We start from the raw sequence: 22,707 nt of genomic DNA on the forward strand, positions 1-22,707 counted from the left end.
TGTGATCTCTGTCAAATGAATAAATAAAATCTTAAAAAAAAAAAAAATGCCCACACTAAAGGCATCCAGCTGGCTCAGCGTAGAGCACGTGACTTTTGATCTCTGGGTTTTAAGTTCAAGCCCCATGCTGGATGCAGAGATCACTTAAAAATAAAAATCTCTTAAAAATAAAAAATAAAAATAGAAATCTCTTTAAAATCATCATACTTGGTTTAATCTGCTATAAAATAGGAGCAATACACTTCTTCCATTGTCTTGAGGATCAAATGGGATAATGCATGTAAAGCACCTAACAGAGCACTAACTAAAAAGCAAAACATAAAACTGACTAGCATCTTCATTGCAACTATATAAAAATGTACGTACCTATTTCAACCGAATTAGAAAAACCATTCAGACACATTTAAACAGAGTTAAGATTTCGTTTGAGTATTTCTTTATTAAGTTATAAAAATTCATTATAAGAGTTCTGCGAAATTGGGAGGGGATACCACAGGTGTACATGAACTACAACCTACAAGGATGTAGTAGACTACTCTCTCAAGTACACAACTCTGCACTCCCTTCCCTCCATTCCCCTATCCCAAAGATGGCCTTGGGACATAGGTCATTAATACATAAAGCAGAGGCTCAGGTGCTCCATGAGTTTTATCCAAAAGGTTTTCATTTCATTATAATACTCTATGTACTTGTGGTCTTAAGTGAAACTGTCCTTTCTCAATTTCCTCATAATTTTCTTTCTTTCTCAATTTCCCCATAATTATATTCCATAGTTTAAAAAAATTGAGGTTCCTGGCATGATTTCCAATACTGACATCTACCTGGTAGGCTGAATGGATGCACCAAGTGTCAAATAACTGGTATCAAATAAGTGACAAATAAGCAAGATGAGAAGAGGATATTCTGGTATCCCATTGTTACTGCAAATAACAACAATGGTGGGGGGGAACACTTAAGTCTTTAGTAAATGTGGATTACCCCACAAAAGAAAAGTAGAAGTGATAACTCTGACCACCAGATCTGCTCTATTTTATGTGTGAACTTGGAACATCAACGTTAATTGTGCCAACTAAATCCTATGATACAAATTTAAACGTCTTAAAAAAGAGTATTACATGTATAAACAGTAAGAGAAAATTAACTAAGAAAGGCCAAAGTCAATAACTCAATTTGAAGCCATTTAATAATAGTTCATCTTTTTAGAGGAGTTCCTAATTAAGCATTAGAGACACCTAACTGGCTTCTTTTTTCTGATACTTCATCTAACTATATATTTTAGGTTTGCATCTTCATTCAAACCTTGTATAATATGACAGCTTACTTTTCCTCCTAGAATCCTTTTCTCATTTGGAATCTGAATTTGCAATTAATAGTTCACAGCACTCCAAATGCCCCATAGCACAGTACATTAGGCTAAATATTCAGAAACAGGACCCTAAGGATTTAGAGAATCAGTGATCATTTCCAGACTCAAGTTATGACAGAGGGCTAAGGCTAACCATTACGTTTAAACAGATGGTACATATGTTCTGTGTGGCATTTTCTAAATGTCTTGCTCTCCACCACCACCTCAGGGACTTAAAATCTTCTAGGGAGGCATTTGCCTCTAAGTACATATATTGTCCTCTGTTTTATAAGATGCTTTGCAAATAGCTATAGAATTCTTCCATAAGTATCTATAACCTAAATCAGTATAGTCTCTTAAAAGGTTACCAAAGAAATTTCTGGCCACCTAAAGCTAATAGGTGCCACAATTACTATTCAACACTTGACTTTCCTTAAGTCACTGCCTTGCCTGGTATGAGAATTTTTACCTTTCTAAAAACTAAACTAGAAACAGGACCTCACAGATTTAGAAAATTGACGATCATCTCAAGACTCAAGCTGTGACAAGGGGAAAAGTCTACCCATTATGCTTAAGCAGCTGGTGCACGCGTTGTGTGTGGCATTTTCTACACATTCTGCCCTCACCAAAATTTATGTCTGACAGACTCCTATTTACCAAGCATGGGGCATATATTTCAACCTATGACGAAAATAACAACTAAATATCATTTGTCCTAACTGCTAAACTATTCTGCTTTTTCTCTTGAGAATAGTTTGCCATAACAAAGAAACTAGATTTTATTAAATAAAGATAGGAAAAATGGGCACCATCACAAAGCAGCACTTGATCTACTACCAGAAGAATAATAATCATTAAGTATTAACTTCCAAATATGCAGTAGTGATAAGTAATCTGGATTGGTGAAAAAATTAGCTATTGAGGAAATTAATAGATTACTTATGAAGCTAGAGTCCCTTAATCCACCTTAGCCTTCATGACCCCCAAACTGTAACAATCCAATTTTATGTTAAGCAGACTCAGGAACAAACAGAAAACACGAAAAAGAAATGATTACTTTCAACGTAATCTGAACTAACCATGCCACGCAGTGATCAAGAAATAAAAGCTAACTTATTAAGTAATCTATAGCACTCTAACTCAAAACTAGAAAGTCGAGTAAAAAAAGTTTCCTCTCATTTCCCTCTTAACAATATAAAATTGTAGCCATGTGATCAAATATCTTCTCTTGGATTCAAACAAAAATACTTAAACAAAAGGTCCAGCCAGGGGAGCCTGGGTGGCACAGTCAGTAGAGCAACTGGCTCTTCGTTTCAGCTCAGGTCATGATCTCAGGGTTTTAAGATCAAGCCCTGAGTGAGGCCCCATGCTCAGCACAGAGTCTGCTTGAGATTCTCTCTCCCTCTCACTCTGTCCTTCCTGTGCATGCCCTCTCTCTCTCAAATAAACATAAATCTTTAAAAAAAAAAGGGGGGGGGCCATAAGCAATTCCAGCCAGTCCTGATTATTTACACTTAAAACACATTACTATCCATTACCACTGTGTCTGTTCAGGTTTTCAGAAAAAGAAATCATGAGGGACGCCTGCCTGTGTGGCTCAGTGGGTTAAGCATCTGCCTTCAGCTCACATCATGACACCAGGGTGCTGGGATTAAACCCCACATCAAGATCCCTGCTCAGTAGACAGCCTGCTTCTCCCTCTGCCTGCTGCTCCCCCTATTTGTGTGCACTCTCTCTGAAAAATAAATAAAATCTTTAAAAATAAATAAATAGAAAGAGAGAGAGAGAGAGAGAGAGAAAGAAATCATGAAACTCAGAGTTCATTAGGTTTTTGGCAAATATCTCAACAAGCTCTATGTACCTGGGTGGGTGGAATACAAACATCATAGTGTTCCATCTGGAGCAGACTGAGGAAACAGTGTTGACCACAGGAGGCACAGGCAGTCCTCCTTACAAGAAGTAGGGTCAATGCTGGCCCATCCTTACCTCTGCCATCTATTTTACCCTTACACTCAAAGAAGAGCCTATAGCCTCAAGGAAATCCAACACTCCTAGTGAGCAAATTATACTCCAACCCAAGAAAATAACAGATTAGGACCAAACTTAGAACCCCATTCCAGGGTAGATCTGCAGTATAACCAAACGGCTTATTCACTTGTTCATTAAATATTTAGGGAACACTACTACATCCAGACAACGTTCTAGGCACTAGGGATTATAACAGCAATTTAAACAAACAAAATCCCTGCCCCTGGGGCCTGGCTTTAAAACCTGGCTCCACCTGACTAGATGAATGACCTTGCCAAATTATTTAATCTCCCTGTACTACAGTTCTTTCGTCTACAAAAATGAGTATCTGATCAATTACAGATCTGCCTTATATTGTTTTGTAAAGATTAAATGAGTTTGTATTCACAAAAGGTTTATAACAGTGTTTAGCACATAGAAAACACCTTTTTAGAGTTAATCATTATTATTTTCAGCAACATCCTCACCACCCCCACCACCATACCATGCACCAGAAAAACCTTAAGGAGAAACAGATAAATTCCAAAGAGCCTGCAGACCTTATGAGGTTTAGCATTTCCTCAACGGGTGGTTGCTGATTAAATGATACAAGGTAGGCTAAAGAAGCCAATACATACATCACACCCAAATACTTTTCTTGAGGAAATACCCCTTTTCTGGACTAGGGGCTGTCTGCAAAGATTAAGAGCCTGAACGAGAAGGTAAATTAATACATGCCATGCCTGAGAAAAGAAGAAAAAGTTAAAGGTGAAAACAGTCAAGGGGGGCTAAGCATATAGCAGTATAGGAATTCTGCCAGAAAACACACACTATGAAAAAATGTTGCCAGTTACTGAAGGAGACCAGTGGGTAATTCTAAAAGGGAGGGAACTTAGGATCAAATAGCTGTTTAATTCCCAAGGAAAGCACGAGTTTATAGGAATACACACCTAGACCCACGTCCTACAAAAGCTATTTTATGATCAGGAGTCAGAAAGGAGCCCACCGACGGCCTATTCAGTGAATTCTACTGCAGAAGGTTAAGGCTAAAGGTTTAAGAATTAGGCCCAAGGAACACTATAAATGACCAGGACATGCTACAAACCCAAGATAAACTTTAAAATGGAAACATGCATCAATTAAGAACCAGCAGAGGGATGCCTGGGTGGCTCAGTTGGTTAAGCCACTGCCTTCGGCTCAGGTCATGGTCCCGGGGTCCTGGGATTGAGTCCCGCATCAGGCTCCTTGCTCGGCGGGGAGCCTGCTTCTCTCACTGCCTCTGCCTGCTTGTGTGCTCTCTCTCTCTCTGGCAAATAAATAAAATCTTAAAAAAAAAAAAAAAAGACACCAGCAGAAAACAAAATAAGAGTAAATCAAACATGGTTCAAGGACTATGCTAAAAAGATATGAAGAGGGGCACCTGGGTGGCTCAGTTGGTTAAGTGGCTGCCTTTAGCTCAGGTCATGATCCCAGGGTCCTGGGACCAAGACCCTCATCGGGCTCCCTGCTCAGCAGGCTCCCTGCTCCCTTTCCCACTTCCCCTACTAATGTCCCCTCTTGCTGTCTGTCAAAATACATAGATAAAATCTTTCAAAAAATAAAAACATAAAAAGTACAGAGAAAGTACATGGAAACCACAAGGCTGATACAGCACTTTGGCCTGATAAAACAGAGAGGCACCAGTTATCAGAAACCAGGCAGCAAGGTGTATGGAGAATACCACCTGAAAGGGGCTCTTTTAGCCACCATGATCATTAAGCAGGATGGGGATCCAGGGGAATAAATCCCCAGCCTCACCCTTCTATCCCCTCTGATCTCCTGCTGATGTTCCCACTGGCCAAACCCAATCAGGACCTAGAGGGCAGAGGAGCCCTAGATGCAGTCCAGACAGGTCAGGTTCCTAGGGCAGAGAACAAGATGAATAAGGGTGAAACGAGATATGGAGGGGCAAATATAAGACCGTCCAGTAAGTAGTAACTTCAAGATTTTAATGACATCTTATTTCAGAAATACTTAAAATTTACTGGGTTTTGTTTCATTTTGTGTTTTAGTACATCGGGGATTATGTTCAAGAAACTCTTCATGTATTCACTGCGCAAAGAATTAAAAAGTCAGGCATCATTACCTTTTTTTTAAATTAACATATAATGTCTTATTTGCTTCAGGGGTCTAGGTCTGTGATTCACCAGTCTTACAGGCACCATTACTTTTGAGTAAGTTTTTCCCATAGGATACAAAAGTCTGCTCTATCGTTATATTCTATCTCAAGAATATCATCAATTTACTTACTCTACTACTTTGCAAAGATAGCCAATATAGTGTCAGTCTAAACATTCTTACTTTCCTCAAATAGTAAGTCTTCATAAACAAAGATTAGACTAAGTTTTAAGACAGTGAGATTGTTCACCAAACTTTATTTTTTAAATATAACTAACATTTATTTCACGTATTCAAATGAGAATTTAAATCATAAACATTATGCAAAATAAACTATGAACCTAATTGGGCCAGCATGTCATATTTACAGAATTATACTATTGAACAAATACTCAGAACCGATCAGGCCCAGCAAAAAGAAAAAACTTACTTTTGATTTATGTGATGGAGACATAGGCCAACACGGGAATAAGTGATAAAAATACACTGAGCCCACAAAAACTAAATAACTTAGGCAACACATCAAATCGTGTATTATCATGCATAATATAAGTAACGGATACGTAAAACCAGGATCTCCTATGCGCAGATCCAGTCTGATCACAACCTAAGCTTGAAATATGCTTAATAACCTTATTAAATACTTTACGTACATTATTTATATCTTCTCAATCGGTGGGGTAAAGTTTTTATACTGGTATAATATAAGCAAATGAAAGGTACTAAGAAGACTCCAAAGCTGAGGATAGCCTATATGAGACATTTATAGTACTGACTCCATTTTCCCCATGCCTATCAGAACTCTTGTTGGGTGTCCTGTCCTCAAGAAGGATACCTCCCCTAATCTCAGTAGAAGGGAGGTCTTCATGTCTCTGAGTCACAAATATAACTGCTTTACTCTCACTAATGACTAATGAAGAATGGGTATGTCACACAATTCAGATTTAGGGCAAATCTGTTAGGGGCTTCTAGATCATTTGCTTATTTAAAAAAAAGACATATGGAAGAAAACAGGTTTTTTTATTCTTGCTGGACATAGTGATGTGTACAAATAGCATGCCTAGAGCTTCTGTAGCCGTCCAGTGCTGGGCACACAAAACACAGCAATGCTGGAAAAGGTCAAAACCCTGGATCCTAGAGGACATATAATCTATAACCTTCATCACCTCAAAAATCACACCTAATTTGGGACTTCTAATTGGTGAGAAAATAAATCCCCCACTGTTCAAGCAGTTTTGGAGCTGGGTTTTCTGTGAAATGCAGCATGAAATATACTAACTGATACAGGTATCGCAAACAAGAAAAGAACTGATCTTTTCAGGGCTTTGTGAAAAAGCACAAGCTTGATCAGAATTACAAAGTTTTAAGAAACTGGATGGTAACACGTGTGTCTCTCTTACAGCACACACCACACTGAAAGCACTCTAAGTCCCCAAATTCCAAAGGGCTAGCAAAGCCTGGAAAAATTAGAACAATGATCCACATGCCACACAACACAAATTCATAACACAATGGAAACTACTAAGGATGATGAATAAGAAATACTTAAAAAGTGGCCAAATAGGGCGCCTGGGTGGCTCAGTGGGTTAAGCTGCTGCCTTCGGCTCGGGTCATGATCTCAGGGTCCTGGGATCGAGTCCCGCATCAGGCTCTCTGCTCAGCGGGGAGCCTGCTTCCCTCTCTCTCTCTCTGCCTGCCTCTCCATCTACTTGTGATCTCTGTCAAATAAATAAATAAAATCTTAAAAAAAAAAAAAAGTGGCCAAATATGGGGAGAGAATGGGGTTAGTTTCTCATAATCAAGTAATTCCGCTAATTTTCAACGGGTTTAAGGTTTTTTAAAAATCTGAAATGAGGGGCGCCTGGGTGGCTCAGTGGGTTAAAGCCTCTGCCTTCGGCTCAGGTCATGATCCCAGGGTCCTGGGATCAAGCCCCGCATGGCATCAAGACCTACATGGCATTAGGCTCTCTGCTCAGCAGGGAGCCTGCTTCCTCCTCTCTCTCTGCCTGCCTCTCTGCCTACTTGTGATCTCTGTCAAATAAATAAATAAAAATCTTTAAAAAAAAAAATCTGAAATTAACTCTACTACCAAATCAAGTTAATCCTTGAAGGCACATAACAAAGACCTTATCACCGCTCCCGACACAACTGCAAACTGCCAAGCTATTTAAAGTAAGATTTTCATGAGAATTAAAATGGAAGCATAACATGAAAGCAACTTAATTACAGGTTTATTAACAATACAATACTGAAAGGATACTTACTTCATAAGTTAAATGTTTTAATAGAACTATACTGGCAGAGAGAGGTACCAGTACCTTCAGAAAACGTAAGTAAAATCGATTTTTCCCACTAGATCATAATATAAACAACTTTAATATACCCCCAAATCATGACTGTACCTGTTGTCTTTTGGCTGCCATAATGTTTAGTTTATCCACTTCAGGTTTTAGGGCTTTATACTGTATTCCTAAATCTTGTTCAGTGCCAGCATTCCTCAGTTTCAAAATACCTTCTTCCACCTATATAAAACATAACTCTAAATAAGAATAATTCTAAACAAAACAAATCTGTATGTAAAAAAGATCTATACTGGGCACCTGGGTGGCTCAGTCGTTAAGCGTCTGCCTTCGACTTAGGTCATGATCTCAGGGTCCTGGGATCAAGGCTCACATTGGGCTCCCTCCTTGGTGGAAGCCTGCTTCTCCCTCTCCCTCTCCCCTTGCTTGTGTTCCCTCTCTGTCTCTCTCTCTGTCGAATAAATAAATAAAATCTTAAAAAAAAAAGATCTATACTATTTTATTCCTTTTAACTGCTACTTGGATAGCACTCTAAATTTTCTCTTCAGTTTACATGGCCCTCAAATATATGAGCAACTACTACATGGGAGGATTATACTGACTGTTATCTAAAATGATAGAATTTAACACATCTTGGTTTCTCAACTCTGGAATACCAGTAAAAGGAAATGCTTAATCACTACTACAGAGGGAAGGAGTCAAAACAGTACCTTTGCTACAAGTTCTTCACTAAAATCAAGACTACAGGCTCATAGCACAGCCAGTCTGAGGTACACTTTGAGAAGAGCTGAAAATGGAAACTAAAAGAAAACATTCCTGCTCCACTTAGGTAAAACAAGTTCAAAACCCAAAACAAACTCTAAGGAATACTGAATTAACTATGGGCAGCAGCAGCCTCACTGTGATGGAAAGAACAAATTATAGACACAGGCCTGTACTTACAACTTTCAGCTGAACAAGTAATTTGTAGACATCTGCCATGTCAGCCAAAATAAGCAGCCGGGTAACAGCAGAGAGCAAAGCTCGAGCTGCCCGAACCATGTTGCCACGCTTCACAGAAGAGCAGGGATCATCTGCAAACTCTCCTGCAGCAGTCTTCATCAAATCACCTGTTTTACAGCATGAAAAAACAAACCCATCAGGAATGAACCAAATAACTGGTCTACATTTAAAAAAATAATAATAATAACTCACACCTTGTATAGTTCATGCACAGAATTTAAGGGCTCTCATTTTTATTGTTTTGTTTGCTTTTGTTTGTTTTACAGCAATCACTTAAAAAAGCACCCTCATGTACTGCTAGTGAAAACACAGTATCTGGAAAGTGATTTTGGTGCTATACATAAAGAGCCTGAAAAACACTCCTTTCCAGGGGAGCACCTGGTGGCAGAGACTCAACCCACTGAGCCACCCCAGGTGCCCTATATCCATAATTTTAAAAACTATACTAACAACATATACAATACAGGGGCGCCTGGGTGGCTCAGTGGGTTAAGCCTCTGCCTTCAGCTCAGGTCATGATCTCAGGGTGCTGTGATCGGCCTGCATCAGACTCTACTCAGCGGGGAGCCTGCTTCCCCCTCTCTCTTTGCCTGCCTCTCTGCTTGTGACCCCTCTCTCTGTCGAATAAATAAATTTAAAAATATCTTTAAAAAATAATAAATAAAATAAATAAATAAATAAAAATGTTATTGTAGGACACTTAAATGAGCTCATTCTTTCATCTATTTACTCAACAAATATTTGTGCACCCACTATATATCAAAGTCTGAACTATGTGTCAATGATAGAGCACACAGAAAACAGCCCATCTTCTCATGGAAGTCTAAGGAGGGGGGAAGGCAGACAAGCAAACAATTAAAGGCTGATTAAGACAAAGCGCCTGGACTCAAAGGGCTCACAAATCAGGGAGTATTACAATGCAATCAGAATTATAATAGCCTTGTGGACAAGGTGCTATGGGATAGGAAAAACTATTTACTCATGAAGAATTTGTCTCAAAAGCCTTGTAGAAAAAAAATATGTACCTTAAATATTAATATTAAATAAGAGACATTGGCCTTAAACAATAAAAAGAATTTCACCTATGTATTGAGAGCTTAGTACAGACAAAAACCAATCCACTGCTGGGGATACATAGAACAAGACTATCTGTTTTCAAGCAGTTTATAATCCAGAAAAGAAGAATGTGATCACACAGAAATTATGTGGCATTTTAACACAAGAGCTGTACGAAAGACACAAAAGTACACAGAGTTTCAAAGCAGAAAGCACTAACAAACAGTCTGAAGAAGAAAGGAAATGCCAGCAACAGTTTTATGGGAAATATGGTACTCTGAAAGTGACTCTACTCTCAAACGACAGGAAGAATTTTTGGCATTAGAATTAAGGGAGTTGGGGCACCTGGGTGGCTCAGTGGGTTAAGCCTCTGCCTTCGGCTCAGGTCGAGATCTCAGGGTCCTGGGATGGAGCCCAGTATCAGCCTCTTTGCTCAGCAGGGGGCCAGCTTCCCCCTCTCTCTAGAGCTGCCTTCCTCTCTGCCTACTTGTGATCTCTCTGTGTGTCAAATAAATAAATAATCTTAAAAAAAAAAAATTAAGGGAGTTAGCATCTCAAGTAAAAGGAACAGCATCTCAAGTAAAAGGAACAGCAACATAATAGCATCCAAAATTTATTAAATGTCCACTCTATGGCACTCTACGTATTTTATTTAATCCTATGAGTCACCTAGGAAGTAGGTAGTACTGGCCCTTCCTTACAAATGAGACAACTAAAGTTTAGAAAGTTAACCAACTTAATCAGTTACCTGACAGTAAATGGGAGAGCCAGGTTTTGTAATGCCAATGTTATGCTGTTAGAACCACTTATCAAGTTGAGATACACAGTAAGAAGGCATATTTGGAGGCAGAGTCCTCCAGTCTAAGTAGGCAGTGATGGACCTGTATAGAAAGAACAGAAGATGGGGATGGAAAAGCCATGGACAGAGTACAAAGAATTCCTGACTCAAAGAAGGAAGTGAAAGTCATACATACACAGGATTGACCCAACAAAAGCACATAAGATAAATATGACCACGAGCTTGAGTGGCTCAGTCAATTAAATGTCTGCCTTCAGCTCAGGTCATGATCCCAGGGTCCTGGGATGGAGTCCCAAATTGGGCTCCCTGCTCAGTGGGGAGTATGCTTCTACCTCTACCCCTCCCCCCTGCTCATGATCTCTCTCTCTCTACCGCTCTCCGATAAATAAAATCTTTAAAAAATAAAATAAGATAAAATAAAATAAACCTGACCACACAGATGAGTCAGAAAGCCACAGTGAGAGCTCAGGAAAGAACAGTAATAGATTATAAAAACAGGGGTCAAATGATATAACCACCTTTGATTATAAAGAGTGAGGAAAAAGAGGGGCGCCTGGGTGGCTCAGTGGGTTAAAGCCTCTGCCTTCGGCTCAGGTCATGATCTTGGGGTCCTGGGATCGAGCCCCATCGGGCTCTCTGCTCAGCGGGGAGCCTGCTTCCTCCTCTCTGTCTGCCTCTCTGCCTGTGATCACTCTCTCTGTCAAATAAATAAATAAAATCTTAAAAAAAAAAAGTGAGGAAAAAGAAAGCATCAAAGGTGACTTAAAGGTTTCAAGCTAGGATTGTAGTAAGATGGAGGAAAGGGCAAGAGCAACCGTATGAATATTAAAAAAAAAAAAAAAAAAAAAGGTGTCCCCTGAGACTGTGGAATTAGGAGTAGGGGACAAAGACTATTGGACAAAAGAAACAAAGAGAATGGGATGACAAGGATGACAAGACCCCCCCCCAAAAAAATAAATCAAATGCATACATACAGATCAACGGAACAGAATCTAGAATCCAAAAATACAGTCACTTAATTTTCAACAAGCTGCCAAGACCATTCAATGGGGGAAAAACTGTGTTTCAAACAAACAGTACTGGAACAATGGATACTCAAATGCGAAAGAATGAACTTGGACTCTACCTCACACCATATACTTTCAGAACAGATCGAAACCTAAATTTAAGAGGTACAATTATTAACACTCAGAAGAAAACATTAACATAAGTCTATATGGCCTATGATTAGACAATCATTTCTAACCCATGACACCAAAAGGACAAATAACAGAAGAAAGATAAAATGGCATCATCAAAATTTGAAATTTTTGTGCTTTGAAGGACACAATCAAGAAAGTGAAAAGACCAAAAGAACAGGAGAAAACTTCTGAAAACCACTATGTAATAAGGATCTGGTAGACACAATATAAAAAGAACTCTAATGACTAAATAAAAAGAAAATCTAATTTAAAATAGGCAAAGAAAGGCATTACACAGACATTCTGTGCTCAGTCTCATTAGCCATAAAGGCAAAGGCATAACAAAACATTATCTACTAGGACAGCTAAAATTAAAAAGACAGATAATAATAAATGCTGGTGAGGAACATGGAGAAAGTTGGTGGGAATGTAAAATGATACAGTGACTTTGGAAAACAGTCTAGCAGTCCCTCAAAAGGTTAAATATAGACTTACAGTATGATCTAATAATTCCACTTGAAGGTATATTCCTTTAACAATTGAAAAATGTCTACACAAAAACTTACACTAAATGTTCACACAACAGCACTCCTCATAATAGCTGAAATGTGAGAACCACCAAAATATCCATACATCCACTAATGAATGGATAAGAAACTGTGATATGGGGCGCCTAGGTGCCTCAGTCAGTTAAAGCAGCTGCCTTCATCTCAGTTCACGATCCCAGGGTCACTGGGATAGAGCCCCACATCAGGATCCCTGCTCAGTGGGGAATCTGCTTCTCCTTCTCCCTCTGCCTGCCATTCACTCTCTCAACAAATAAAAAATCTTAAAAAAAAAAAAAAAGAAAGAAAGAAAGAAAGAAAGAAAGAAAGAAACAAACAAACAAACAAACTGTGGTATATCTGTGCAATGAGACAGTTAAGCATAAAAAGGAACAAAGTACTAATACACGCTACATGAATGAATCTTCTAAGCATATGCTACATGAAAGAAGTCAGTCCCAAAAGGCCACATATTCTATATTCCATTTATGTGTAATGTCCACAATAAGTAAATCCAGAGACAGAAGCCAGGCTAGTGGTTGCCAGCAGGTGGGGCAGGAAGAGAGAGAGAGGACTAACTGCTAATAGGTTTGGGGTTTCTTTCTGGAGTAATGAAAATGTTCTGGAACTACATAGCAGTGATGGCTGCACAACCTTATAAACATACTAAAAACCACTGAACTGTACACTTTAAAAGAGTAAGTATTATGGAAAGTGAATTATGGCTCAATAAATAAAGAGATAAAGAGTATCAAATGCAGGGACCTGAAAGAGCACAGGCCTCGGAGTTGGAGATAAGCCTAAGTTTTGGTTTTCCCACCTATCAGCTATGTGACTGGACTCCACTGACTGTTTTCTCTTCTCCAAAGTATAGACAATACTTTGCTCTGAGGGACAAATCAGGTAAGATATCTAAAATGTATCATTCATTACCTTGCACTAGGAAACAATACAGGGTTGGCAGAAATTATTATTATTATTAATTAAAACTAGGTAAGACAGAGAAATGGGCTTCATTATGTCTCGTGAGCATCCATCCGTTCAACAACCAGCTTTAAGAGCATTAATTAATGCCTTCTTGTAACAAGTGTTTACTGAACACCTTCTAGGAGCTGGGCACCATTCTAACCACTTAGGAGAGAAATTAACTAACCAGGGGTGTCTGGGTGGCTCAGTCAGTCAAGCGTCCAACTCTTGATTTTGGCTCAGGTCGTGATCACAGGGTTGTGGGGTTGAGCCCTCATTGAGCCCCACATAGAGCTCTTCACTCAGCGCGAGTCTGCTTGTCCCTCTCCCTCTGCTCCTACCCCCTATGTGTGCATGCTATCTTTCTCTCCAAAATAAAATAAAATCTCTTTAAAAATAATAGATTAATTAACTAACCAGACAAAAATCCCTGCCTCCAGAGAGCTTATATTATAACAGGAGGGAAAGATGATAAACATAATCATGTCAGTTATATAGCTGGTAAACCAGAAGTACTTGTGAGAGGGCACCACAGTGACAGAAAGGACAAGGAGAGTGGGGATATAACATATCATTTAAAATAGGGGGATCAAGGCAAGCCTCACTGAAAAGGCACCAATTGAGGAGTGTCTTAAAAAATGAAGAACAGGACAATCTGACTATCTTACAAAATCACTCCAAGCAGAGGGAACACCAACTCAAAGGACCTGGGACAGATGCACACTAAAATGATCCTGGAAAGCCAGGGACGCCACTGCAGCTGGCAAGGAAGAATGAGGAAGAGCAACTCTGTGGGAGATGAAAAAGGCAGAACAAGACTGCTCTTTCAAGAATCTGGTCTGCAACCAGTAGGAGAAGTCAAGGGCCTATTAAAGAAATTTTTTTTCCAGGTATATGTATGTATGTATGTATGTATGTATGTATGTGTGTGTGTGTGTGTGTATGGGCAGCAGTATAATGGGAAAGAATAGGATCATAAAACTAGATGTCACACAGATAGAAACTGTAGCTTCACCACTAAACAGGTCTCACTTTCCAACAACTATAAAACAGAGATAATATAGGTAATCCTCACTTTGCATAGTAGTAGAGATCCACAAAAATGATCATGCAAGCTGTAACACTGCAAAGTAATCTTACTATACGGGAAAATTATCCTATAATCATAAGACAAAAATGTTAAAAGCTCCTTTACTACTAATTATAAATACCCAGGTAAATGAAAACAAATAGTACAATTAATACTTATTTAATACATTTTAATTCAAAACATTAACAACGAGAATTAGTGTTTTTTCTTTGTAAGAGAACTACTCAAAAGTAGTGTTTTTTTTTTTTTTAAAGACTTTGAGAGAGGGAGAAGCAGACTCAACACTGAGCAGGGAGTCCAACACAGGGCCCAACTCCAGGACCCTGAGATCATGACTTGAGCCAAAGGCAGAAGCCTAACCGAATGGGCCAGGTACCCCCCCACAAAGTCATTTTTGAACAACACTTGCCTTCTTCAGCATTTAACTTGGGATACAAATAATGCATCTCTTCTACTATTAGGCAAATTGTCCTACTGCTTTCTAAATCTGGATCACCTTCCAACATTTTACTATTTGCACTTTCAATGTCAAGAAATATCTTCAAGGGCGCCTGGGTGGCTCAGTGGGTTAAGCCTCTACCTTCGGCTCAGGTCATGATGTCAGGGTCCTGGGATCAAGTCCCGCATCGGGCTTTCTGCTCGTAAGGGAGCCTGCTTCCTCCTCTCTCTCTGCCTACTTGTGATCTCTCTCTGTCAAATAAATAAACAAAATCTTAAAAAAAAAAAAAGAAAAAAGAAAAAAAGAAATATCTTCAAGAGTTCCTTTAGTGTAAAGGTTTTGAAGACAGCACTTCCTCTTGGACATCATCATTCTTTTTGTCACAACCACTTTCCTCCTCTGTGTACTAGTAACTGCTTTCACTAAGTTCCTCTGACTGCACATTTAGAGTCTCTTTCTTTTTATAAAAAAGATTTTTTATTTTGGGAAGGGAGAGCAGGGGGAGGGGCAGGAGGAGAGGTAGAGAAAATCTTTTTTCTTGAAGTCTCTCTTTTTTTTAAGATTTGTATTTATTTATTTTAGAGAGAGCCAGCAAGAGAGAGAAAGAACACGAGCAGGAGGAGGAGCAGAGGGAGAGGGAGAAGCAAGCATGCAGGGCTGTATCCCAGAACCTTGAGATCGTGACCTGAACCAAAGGCAGCTGCTTAACTTAGATTTTTCTATTTATTTATATGAAAGAGAGAAGGTGCATGTGACTGTGCAAGTGGGGGGCAGTGGGGGAGAAGGGAAAGAATCTCAAGTGGACTCTGTGCTGAGCCCCACGTGGGGCTCAATCTCAGGACCCAGAGATCAGAGCTTGAGCTAAAACCAAGAGTCTCCTGCTTAAGGGACTGTACTACTTAGGTGCCTGCCTCTAGAGTCTCTTTAAACAGCAGTGATGTCAACACATGCAGTCAACAATTTCTTCTTTAACTTAATTTAACATTCTTTTGTTCATTTTTTTAATTTTTTATTAACATATAATATATTATTAGTCCCAGGGGTACAGGTCTGTGAATCACCAGGCTTACACACTTCACAGCACTCACCATAGCACATACCTTCCTCACTGTCCATAACCCAACCACCCTTCCCCAACCCCCCTCTCCCCCCCACCCCCCACCCCCAACCCTGAATTGGTTTTGTGAGATGAAGAGTCTCTTATGGTTTGTCTCCTACCCAATCCCATCTTGTTTCATTTTTTCCTTCCCTAGCCCCCAAGCCCCCCACTTTGCCACTCAACTTCCTCCTATCAGGGAGATCATATGATAATTATATTTCTCTGACTTATTTCACTCAGCATAATACCCCCTAGTTCTGTCCACGTTGTCACAAATGGCATGATTTAATTTCTTTTGATGGCTTCATAGTCTTAATTTACATTCTATTCAAATTTAAATTCCAAGTTTATAATTTCCTTTTTTTTTTTTTTTTAATCTATTTACCTGACAGAGAGACAGGGAGAGCAGGAACACAAGCAGGCAGAGTGAGAGAGAGAGAAGCAGGCCTCCCGCTGAGCAGGGAACCCAATGTGGGGCTCCATCCCAGGACTCTAGGATCATGACCTGAGCCAAAGGCAGACGCTTAATGACTGAGCCACCCAGGCACCCGTATCACTTTGTTTTTTTGCTGCAGTTTCATCTTTGTTAGCAAATTTGTTCTTTCAAAGATCTCTGTTTGTAAAAGGGTTCATGTTGGGTTTATCACTGGGAGATAAGGAGGCAACACAACCAAAGACAGAATGAACTACACAGCTGCACAGTCACCAATTACCAAGAGACCTTGAAAAAAGGGACATGACTGCTCAATGAGCATAATGCACATTATTATTTATGTAGTAGCTTGTTCCCTTAAGAGCTAGCAACCAAGTCCATTTTTCATGCATTCACTCACAGTTTAGTTACCATGGTAACTAAATTTGGAACCACGTTGGTGGAGGATTGGTTTTTTGGGTTTTTTTAAAGATTTTATTTTAGAGAAAGAGAGTACTAGCAGGGTAAGGGCATATGGAGAGGTAGAGAGAATTCTAAGTAGACTCCATGCTAAGTGCAGAGCCCCACGTGGGGCTCAATCTCACCACCCCCTCACAGATCATTACCTGGCCAGTATCAAGCGCAGGATGCTCAACTGAATGAGCCAACAAAGCATCTCAGAGGACTGGTATTATTTAACTAAATTGTGTAAGTGAAATCTGTACATACTGGAACCATGCAAAAGTGAGGATTGCCTGTATCTACTTACGGTTGCTGTAGAGATAAAGACAAATGTTCAGTAAAGTGCTTCTAACAGTGCCTGCACTCCCATACTATTATCACTATTGGAATTACAGATAGATGAAGGGGGAGAGGAAGACTAATAGACATGGAAGACATGGAAATGAATTATGAAGATTCTGGATCACAGAACACACAGAGCCATGAAAGGGGAAAAGAAGGTTCTTGGACCCTCAGATAAGTGAAAAAACAGAGGTAGCAAGAGGCTGGCTTCCAGGCAGTATGAAGCTCAGCACTGTTGGATAATCTCATTTGTTCAGAAGCAGTGAGTGAGGCTATCCTAAAAATTGAGCGGAGTGGAAAAGGAAGTGAGGGTTGGGGGAGAGTGGAATAAACTCAAAATCAGCTGTTAGTGGAAATGAAAAAGAGTTAACCTGGTGTAAATAAAACTGTAGGCAGAAGAAAAGGCCTAGATTAGGCCAACAAGTGAACTTAAATTCTTAAAATTATAGTCTTTCTAAAATGAATCAAAATTCTTTAATAATTAGCTTATAATCAAATGGATAAATGTTGTAGATAATTTTAAATTTAATTTTAATCACTTAACCTCACTGTATTAATCCCCTAAATTTTCACCAACTCTAATCCCTCTTTTACCAAAACCTCTCCTTCTAAATTCTCACTCCCACACAGGTTCCTCTTCAAAAAGCCTCATGCCTTCTACAGCTAACATATCATTCCAAACTAAATTCAGGCCAAATGACAACAAATAAGTGGAAGGAAGAAAGCAAATTAAGTACACATACATCTATGCTAATCTGTTTTAGCTTAAAGCCATAATGACAAATCTTTAATTTCACAGCTAACAGTATTAGTAATTAAAAAAAAAAGTCAGAAATATACTGTATGGTGGTCTAAAACCTTTGTATTTTCTCTACTCATAAAACTATGAACAAATATATTAGTAAGTCATTAGCTAAAAACAAGGTCCTCTGTCTTCTGTTGAATGATTCGCTCTAAAAGGAATATGAGACTAAGAATGATTTGAGATACTAAGTTTTAAAAAATAAATAAAAAGAATCAAGAATTCTTTAAAGGGGACACCTGGGTGGCTCAGTCGTTAGGTGTCTGCCTTCACCTCAGGTCATGATCCCAGGGTCCTGGGATCAAGCCCTACATCAGGCTCTGCTCTGCAGGAAGCCTGCTTCTCCCTCTCCCACTTTCCCTGCTTGTGTTCCCTCTCTCGCTATGTCTCTGTCAAATAAATAAAATCTTTTTAAAAAAACTGTTTAATGTCTCTGGAGTGTTGGGCAAGTCACTCTCTCCCCATATTTACAATCAGATCACAAAACAGACTGAAAAACTGTTTCAGGCGCCCATCAAAAGAAGATATTTTTGAGGCTTTCTTTCCAAAATAAAGGAATTAAGTCACACTGCAAATGGGTACTGGGTTTCTATTTAGGGTCATGACAATGATCTGATATTGTGTGTCCAAAACTCTGAATGTACTAAGAAAATGGAATCATGTGATATATGAATTACAAGTCAATACAACCACAATGTGAGCAAAAAGAAAAAAAAATCTTTAATGTCAATTAGTTTACAGAGCATACTTTTTTAATAAAGATTTTATTTATTTATTTATTTATTTATTTATTTATTTGCGAGAAAGAGAATGAGAGAGAGAGACCATGAGAGGAGAAAGGTCAGAGGGAGGAGGAGACTCCCTGCTGAGGAGGGACCCTGATGCAGGACTCAATTCCGGGATTTGGGTTTCGAACAGGGCAAAAATCAAGGGCTTTCTGAAGTATCAAATATCTTCAGTAAACTCCCTTGAATGTAATCCAACTTTGTATAAAGTTATAGGGAAAGAATATCCTTGTAAACAGTGTGGGGTAACAGGGTATTCGAGAAAGACAAAAAATAGAAAGAAGGACTGGTTTTTCTTTTCTGGAGCCTAGGAAATGAGATACTCTGCTTTGCTGCTCTCCTTTAAAATACAGAAGATTACAAAGTGATGTTAATGAATACACCCAATTCTCCCAGAATACCATGTGGATTAGATAAAACAAGGTGCTGGAACTGGGCCTGAATCCCAACTTTGCTACTCAGCACCTGTGTGAATTTAGGTTGCTTCAGGTCTACCTGTTTAGTCTTCTGTAAAATGAGAATACCGTTATCTCAGCGCACGGGGGTGTTTTGAAAATTCAGGTAATGAATGCAGAGCTTAACAAATACTTCTGTGTCCTTTCTCTTTCCCATCTACTTTCTCCAATTATTAAACCTATCCAGAACATGATCACTGCTCACACATCAACTGTCTGTTACGTTTTTAGAAATAAAGTCAGGCTAGCAAGTTTCCTACAGGATGAAAGAAAATTAACCTTTGATTTGTACGGAATGCTCCCTCACTTCAATCTCCGTAGTGTAGAGAGTAGAAAAAACTTGTCCTTTCGTGGTAATGGCTACAAAAGGTGATTTTGTTCCCCTTATTGGGCCTTAGTTTTTCCATATGTTAAAAAAAAAAAAAAAAAAGGGAATTAAGCCAATCTGAGGTTCCTTCTAGTTTTTAGGAACTGATTATCTCCCTCATCTATCCCATTTACAACTTCACATCCCATAAAGCTCATGCCTTACAGCAAGAACAGCTCCCAACCACAGTGCTATAGCAAAGTGTCTCAGGTCCACAGAAATTCAGGTATAAAAATATCCCAAAGGCCTTCAAAAGTCCAAGAGACCCAACAGATAATAGTGTTATTTCCCTAAAATAACACTAAGGGTAAGTCTAATATGCTCCTCAGCCAGAACCTTTTCTACCTTGAAGTCCAGAAAAAGACAAGAACTTTGCCAGCCGAGCAGAGGAGCATGGCTTACCTCCTATAAATTACATAAACTGCTGACTTCAGGTCCCTTTATTAATGGAAATTTTTTTTTATATTTCCACTGTAAATTGCTGATATATTAATAATCTGTACTGCACAAGGAAAAATGGAAATCACAAGGAAAAATGGAAATCACAGGGGCTCCTGGTTGGCTCAGTCAGAAGACCATGTGATTGTAGATCTCTGGGTCATGAGTTTGAGCCCCATGTTGGATATAGAGATTACTTTAAAAATAAACAAATAAACTTTAAGAAAGTAATTAAAAAACCTATCCGAAGGCCACTGAGTGCCACTGCAAAAAGAAAAAAGTAAAATTAGCATATAGTAGAAAATATAAGAGCTTTGTGAAATCAGCTGTCTTAAGAAGCTTATCTAAAATATGGGTAAGCCAAGTGGTAAATAAGGGGCCATTTGCAGCCCCAATCTCATTATTTTTGTTTAGTTGCTGCAGGAATTCAACATGGTATTATATAGACCTTAAGTAGGCTATTTCTTAAATACAGTATTTTATGAGACCACACTGGTATCGACCACCAAATACAGAGGAAGATTTTAAGATATCCACCTCAATATGCTTTAGAGGATCACAAAATGTGTCAAAATGACAGAAGCTTCCAGAAAAGCTGAAAACCATTTACCATCTCAAACATGTTCAAATTCCTTATTTCAGGATCAATTTCAAGGCCATATGTGGAATTCTGATTCTCCCTCTTCCACTGATTTCCCAAATGACCCTGCACAACTCATTTTGATTTCTACCTCAAAATGATTTTTTTTTTAAGATTTTATTTATTTATTTGATAGACAGAGATCACAAGCAGGCAGAGAGGCAGGCAGAGAGAGGAAGGGAAGCAGGCTCCCCGCTGAGCAGAGCCCAATACGGGGCTTATCCCAGGACCCTGGGATCATGACCTGAGGCGAAGGCAGAGGCTTAACCCACTGAGCAACCCAGGTGCCCCTCAAAATGATTTTAAATATCTCAACTTTTTTTTCTTTTCAATCAACTATCTCATACTACACTTGTCAACAATGGCAGCCTTCAGTCTTCAAAATAAAAAACTGTCCTATTTACCATATCCCTTTTTTAAACTTTTAAAAAGAGCATACAATTTTGGCCATAAAAATATTAAAGAGAAGTCTCTAGGTTTCGAATTCAAAATAACCCCCTTAAATCATATTACTCTATAGAGGATAACACAGTCATTAAGTACTATGTTGTACAAGAGTACTTAATGACACTGAATGATGTTTAGGATCCATTAAGCAAAAAAAGCAAATGACTCTAAAAAAGTAAATGACTCAACCACAACATATTTCTACCCACGTAAGGATTTTCACAGAAAACAAACATTAGGGTTCTACAACAAAAATTTTAACCATTGGTTTCATCTCTGGGTAGCAAAATTATAACTGATTTTTATTTTCTTCCTTTTTTCTTACTATCAAAAACATTCACTGAAGAAAATTAGCTTTTAAAAAAAGTTTTTAATTCTACCCAAGGAGTAACCAAGAGGGAAAGGGGGGAAAAGAAAAAAGAGCAAGCAACCAACATCACAAAAGAAGTCTGTTATAAATCACCCTGTACTTGATAGCTTGGCCATCTTTACAGAGAAAAGTAAAACACACCCAATCCTGAATTTGAACAGTTTAAAGTTCCCTATCATGGGATTCCTAATTCTTGAAAGTTACTTTTTCAATACTCTAGGTCCAATTATAGGCCTACTTTATACCAAATTCTCTTAAATATATCTGATTAATGGATCTCACCAAAAAGTGATACACCAGTTACTTCTTTGTCATTCTGTCAATTTCATTTTTACAAAATAATAAGCTGACAGGACCAAGGCTTCATAAAAGTATTTGCTAGCTTCAAGATAATCAAGAATTAACACCCATTTCTCAACCTGCCTCACTCCTCCCATCCCCCAAATTTTTAAATTCACTTTCCATATAAATAAAGTATTTTCCTCACTTGCAAATGAAGATAAACTGGCAATACTGTTGCAAAGAGTAACAGATTTCATTATATACCCTTTATGGGAAGGACCCAAATGGTAGTATGTATGAGACATAACCCACATGCCCTGTGACATGGGGATGAACACTTAATTCTCTTTCACCTTTCTATTCAACACTGGGGTTATTTGGCAAAAATCACAGACCTCTAAATAATGCTTCCATCATTAGAGAAAAACTGACAATGATTCAAAGAACTCCTAACAGATGCTTTAATAGAACTTTCCTGGGGGGCCATTTTTAATCCATAAAACGGCTCATCTTTTGAAGATCAACCCAGGAAATAAACATTTAATATCACATTATATAACTACTATAAGCCCCTCTGAATCAGCTCAGAGAGTGCCTAGAAAAACTCAACCTACTCGCCCTTTCTCATCCCCCGGGGATAACGAAAGGAGCTTTGAAATTTCTACTTTTTCCAGGCGACAAAATGGATTTTTTTAAAAAATTAAAATAGAGTACCACATATATTCATGTTCTCATTTTCCTTACTAATTCAAGTGTGCCCTGCTGCTATTCAGAAACACTTCAAAGAGAGGCACTTACTTCCTGATTACACATTCAAATAAATGCATAACATGCATTTCAACTTGGAATCACTTTCTTAAGAAATTAACTAGTAGAAACCACGTTACTGCAACATCATGGTTGAAGTCATGCCAAAGTC

At 38.7% G+C, this 22,707-nt stretch overlaps 1 protein-coding gene across 1 annotated transcript in view; it reads right to left on the bottom strand.

The window, feature by feature from the left end:
• Nucleotides 1-7,899: 7,899 nt before the first annotated feature.
• LOC116863077 (catenin alpha-1-like) overlaps nt 7,900-22,707 on the bottom strand; it is a 56,012-nt gene continuing 41,204 nt past the window's right edge. Inside the window, exons 4-5 of the mRNA XM_032850573.1 lie at nt 8,752-8,918; nt 7,900-8,031 (exon numbers count right to left, since the gene is read on the bottom strand). Coding sequence (XP_032706464.1) covers nt 7,900-8,031; nt 8,752-8,918 — 299 coding nt within the window. The remainder of the gene's footprint in view (nt 8,032-8,751; nt 8,919-22,707) is intronic.

The sequence above is a fragment of the Lontra canadensis genome, unplaced genomic scaffold, assembly GCF_010015895.1.
Source record: "Lontra canadensis isolate GAN:19392208 unplaced genomic scaffold, GSC_riverotter_1.0 scaffold507, whole genome shotgun sequence".
Taxonomy (NCBI): domain Eukaryota; kingdom Metazoa; phylum Chordata; class Mammalia; order Carnivora; family Mustelidae; genus Lontra; species Lontra canadensis.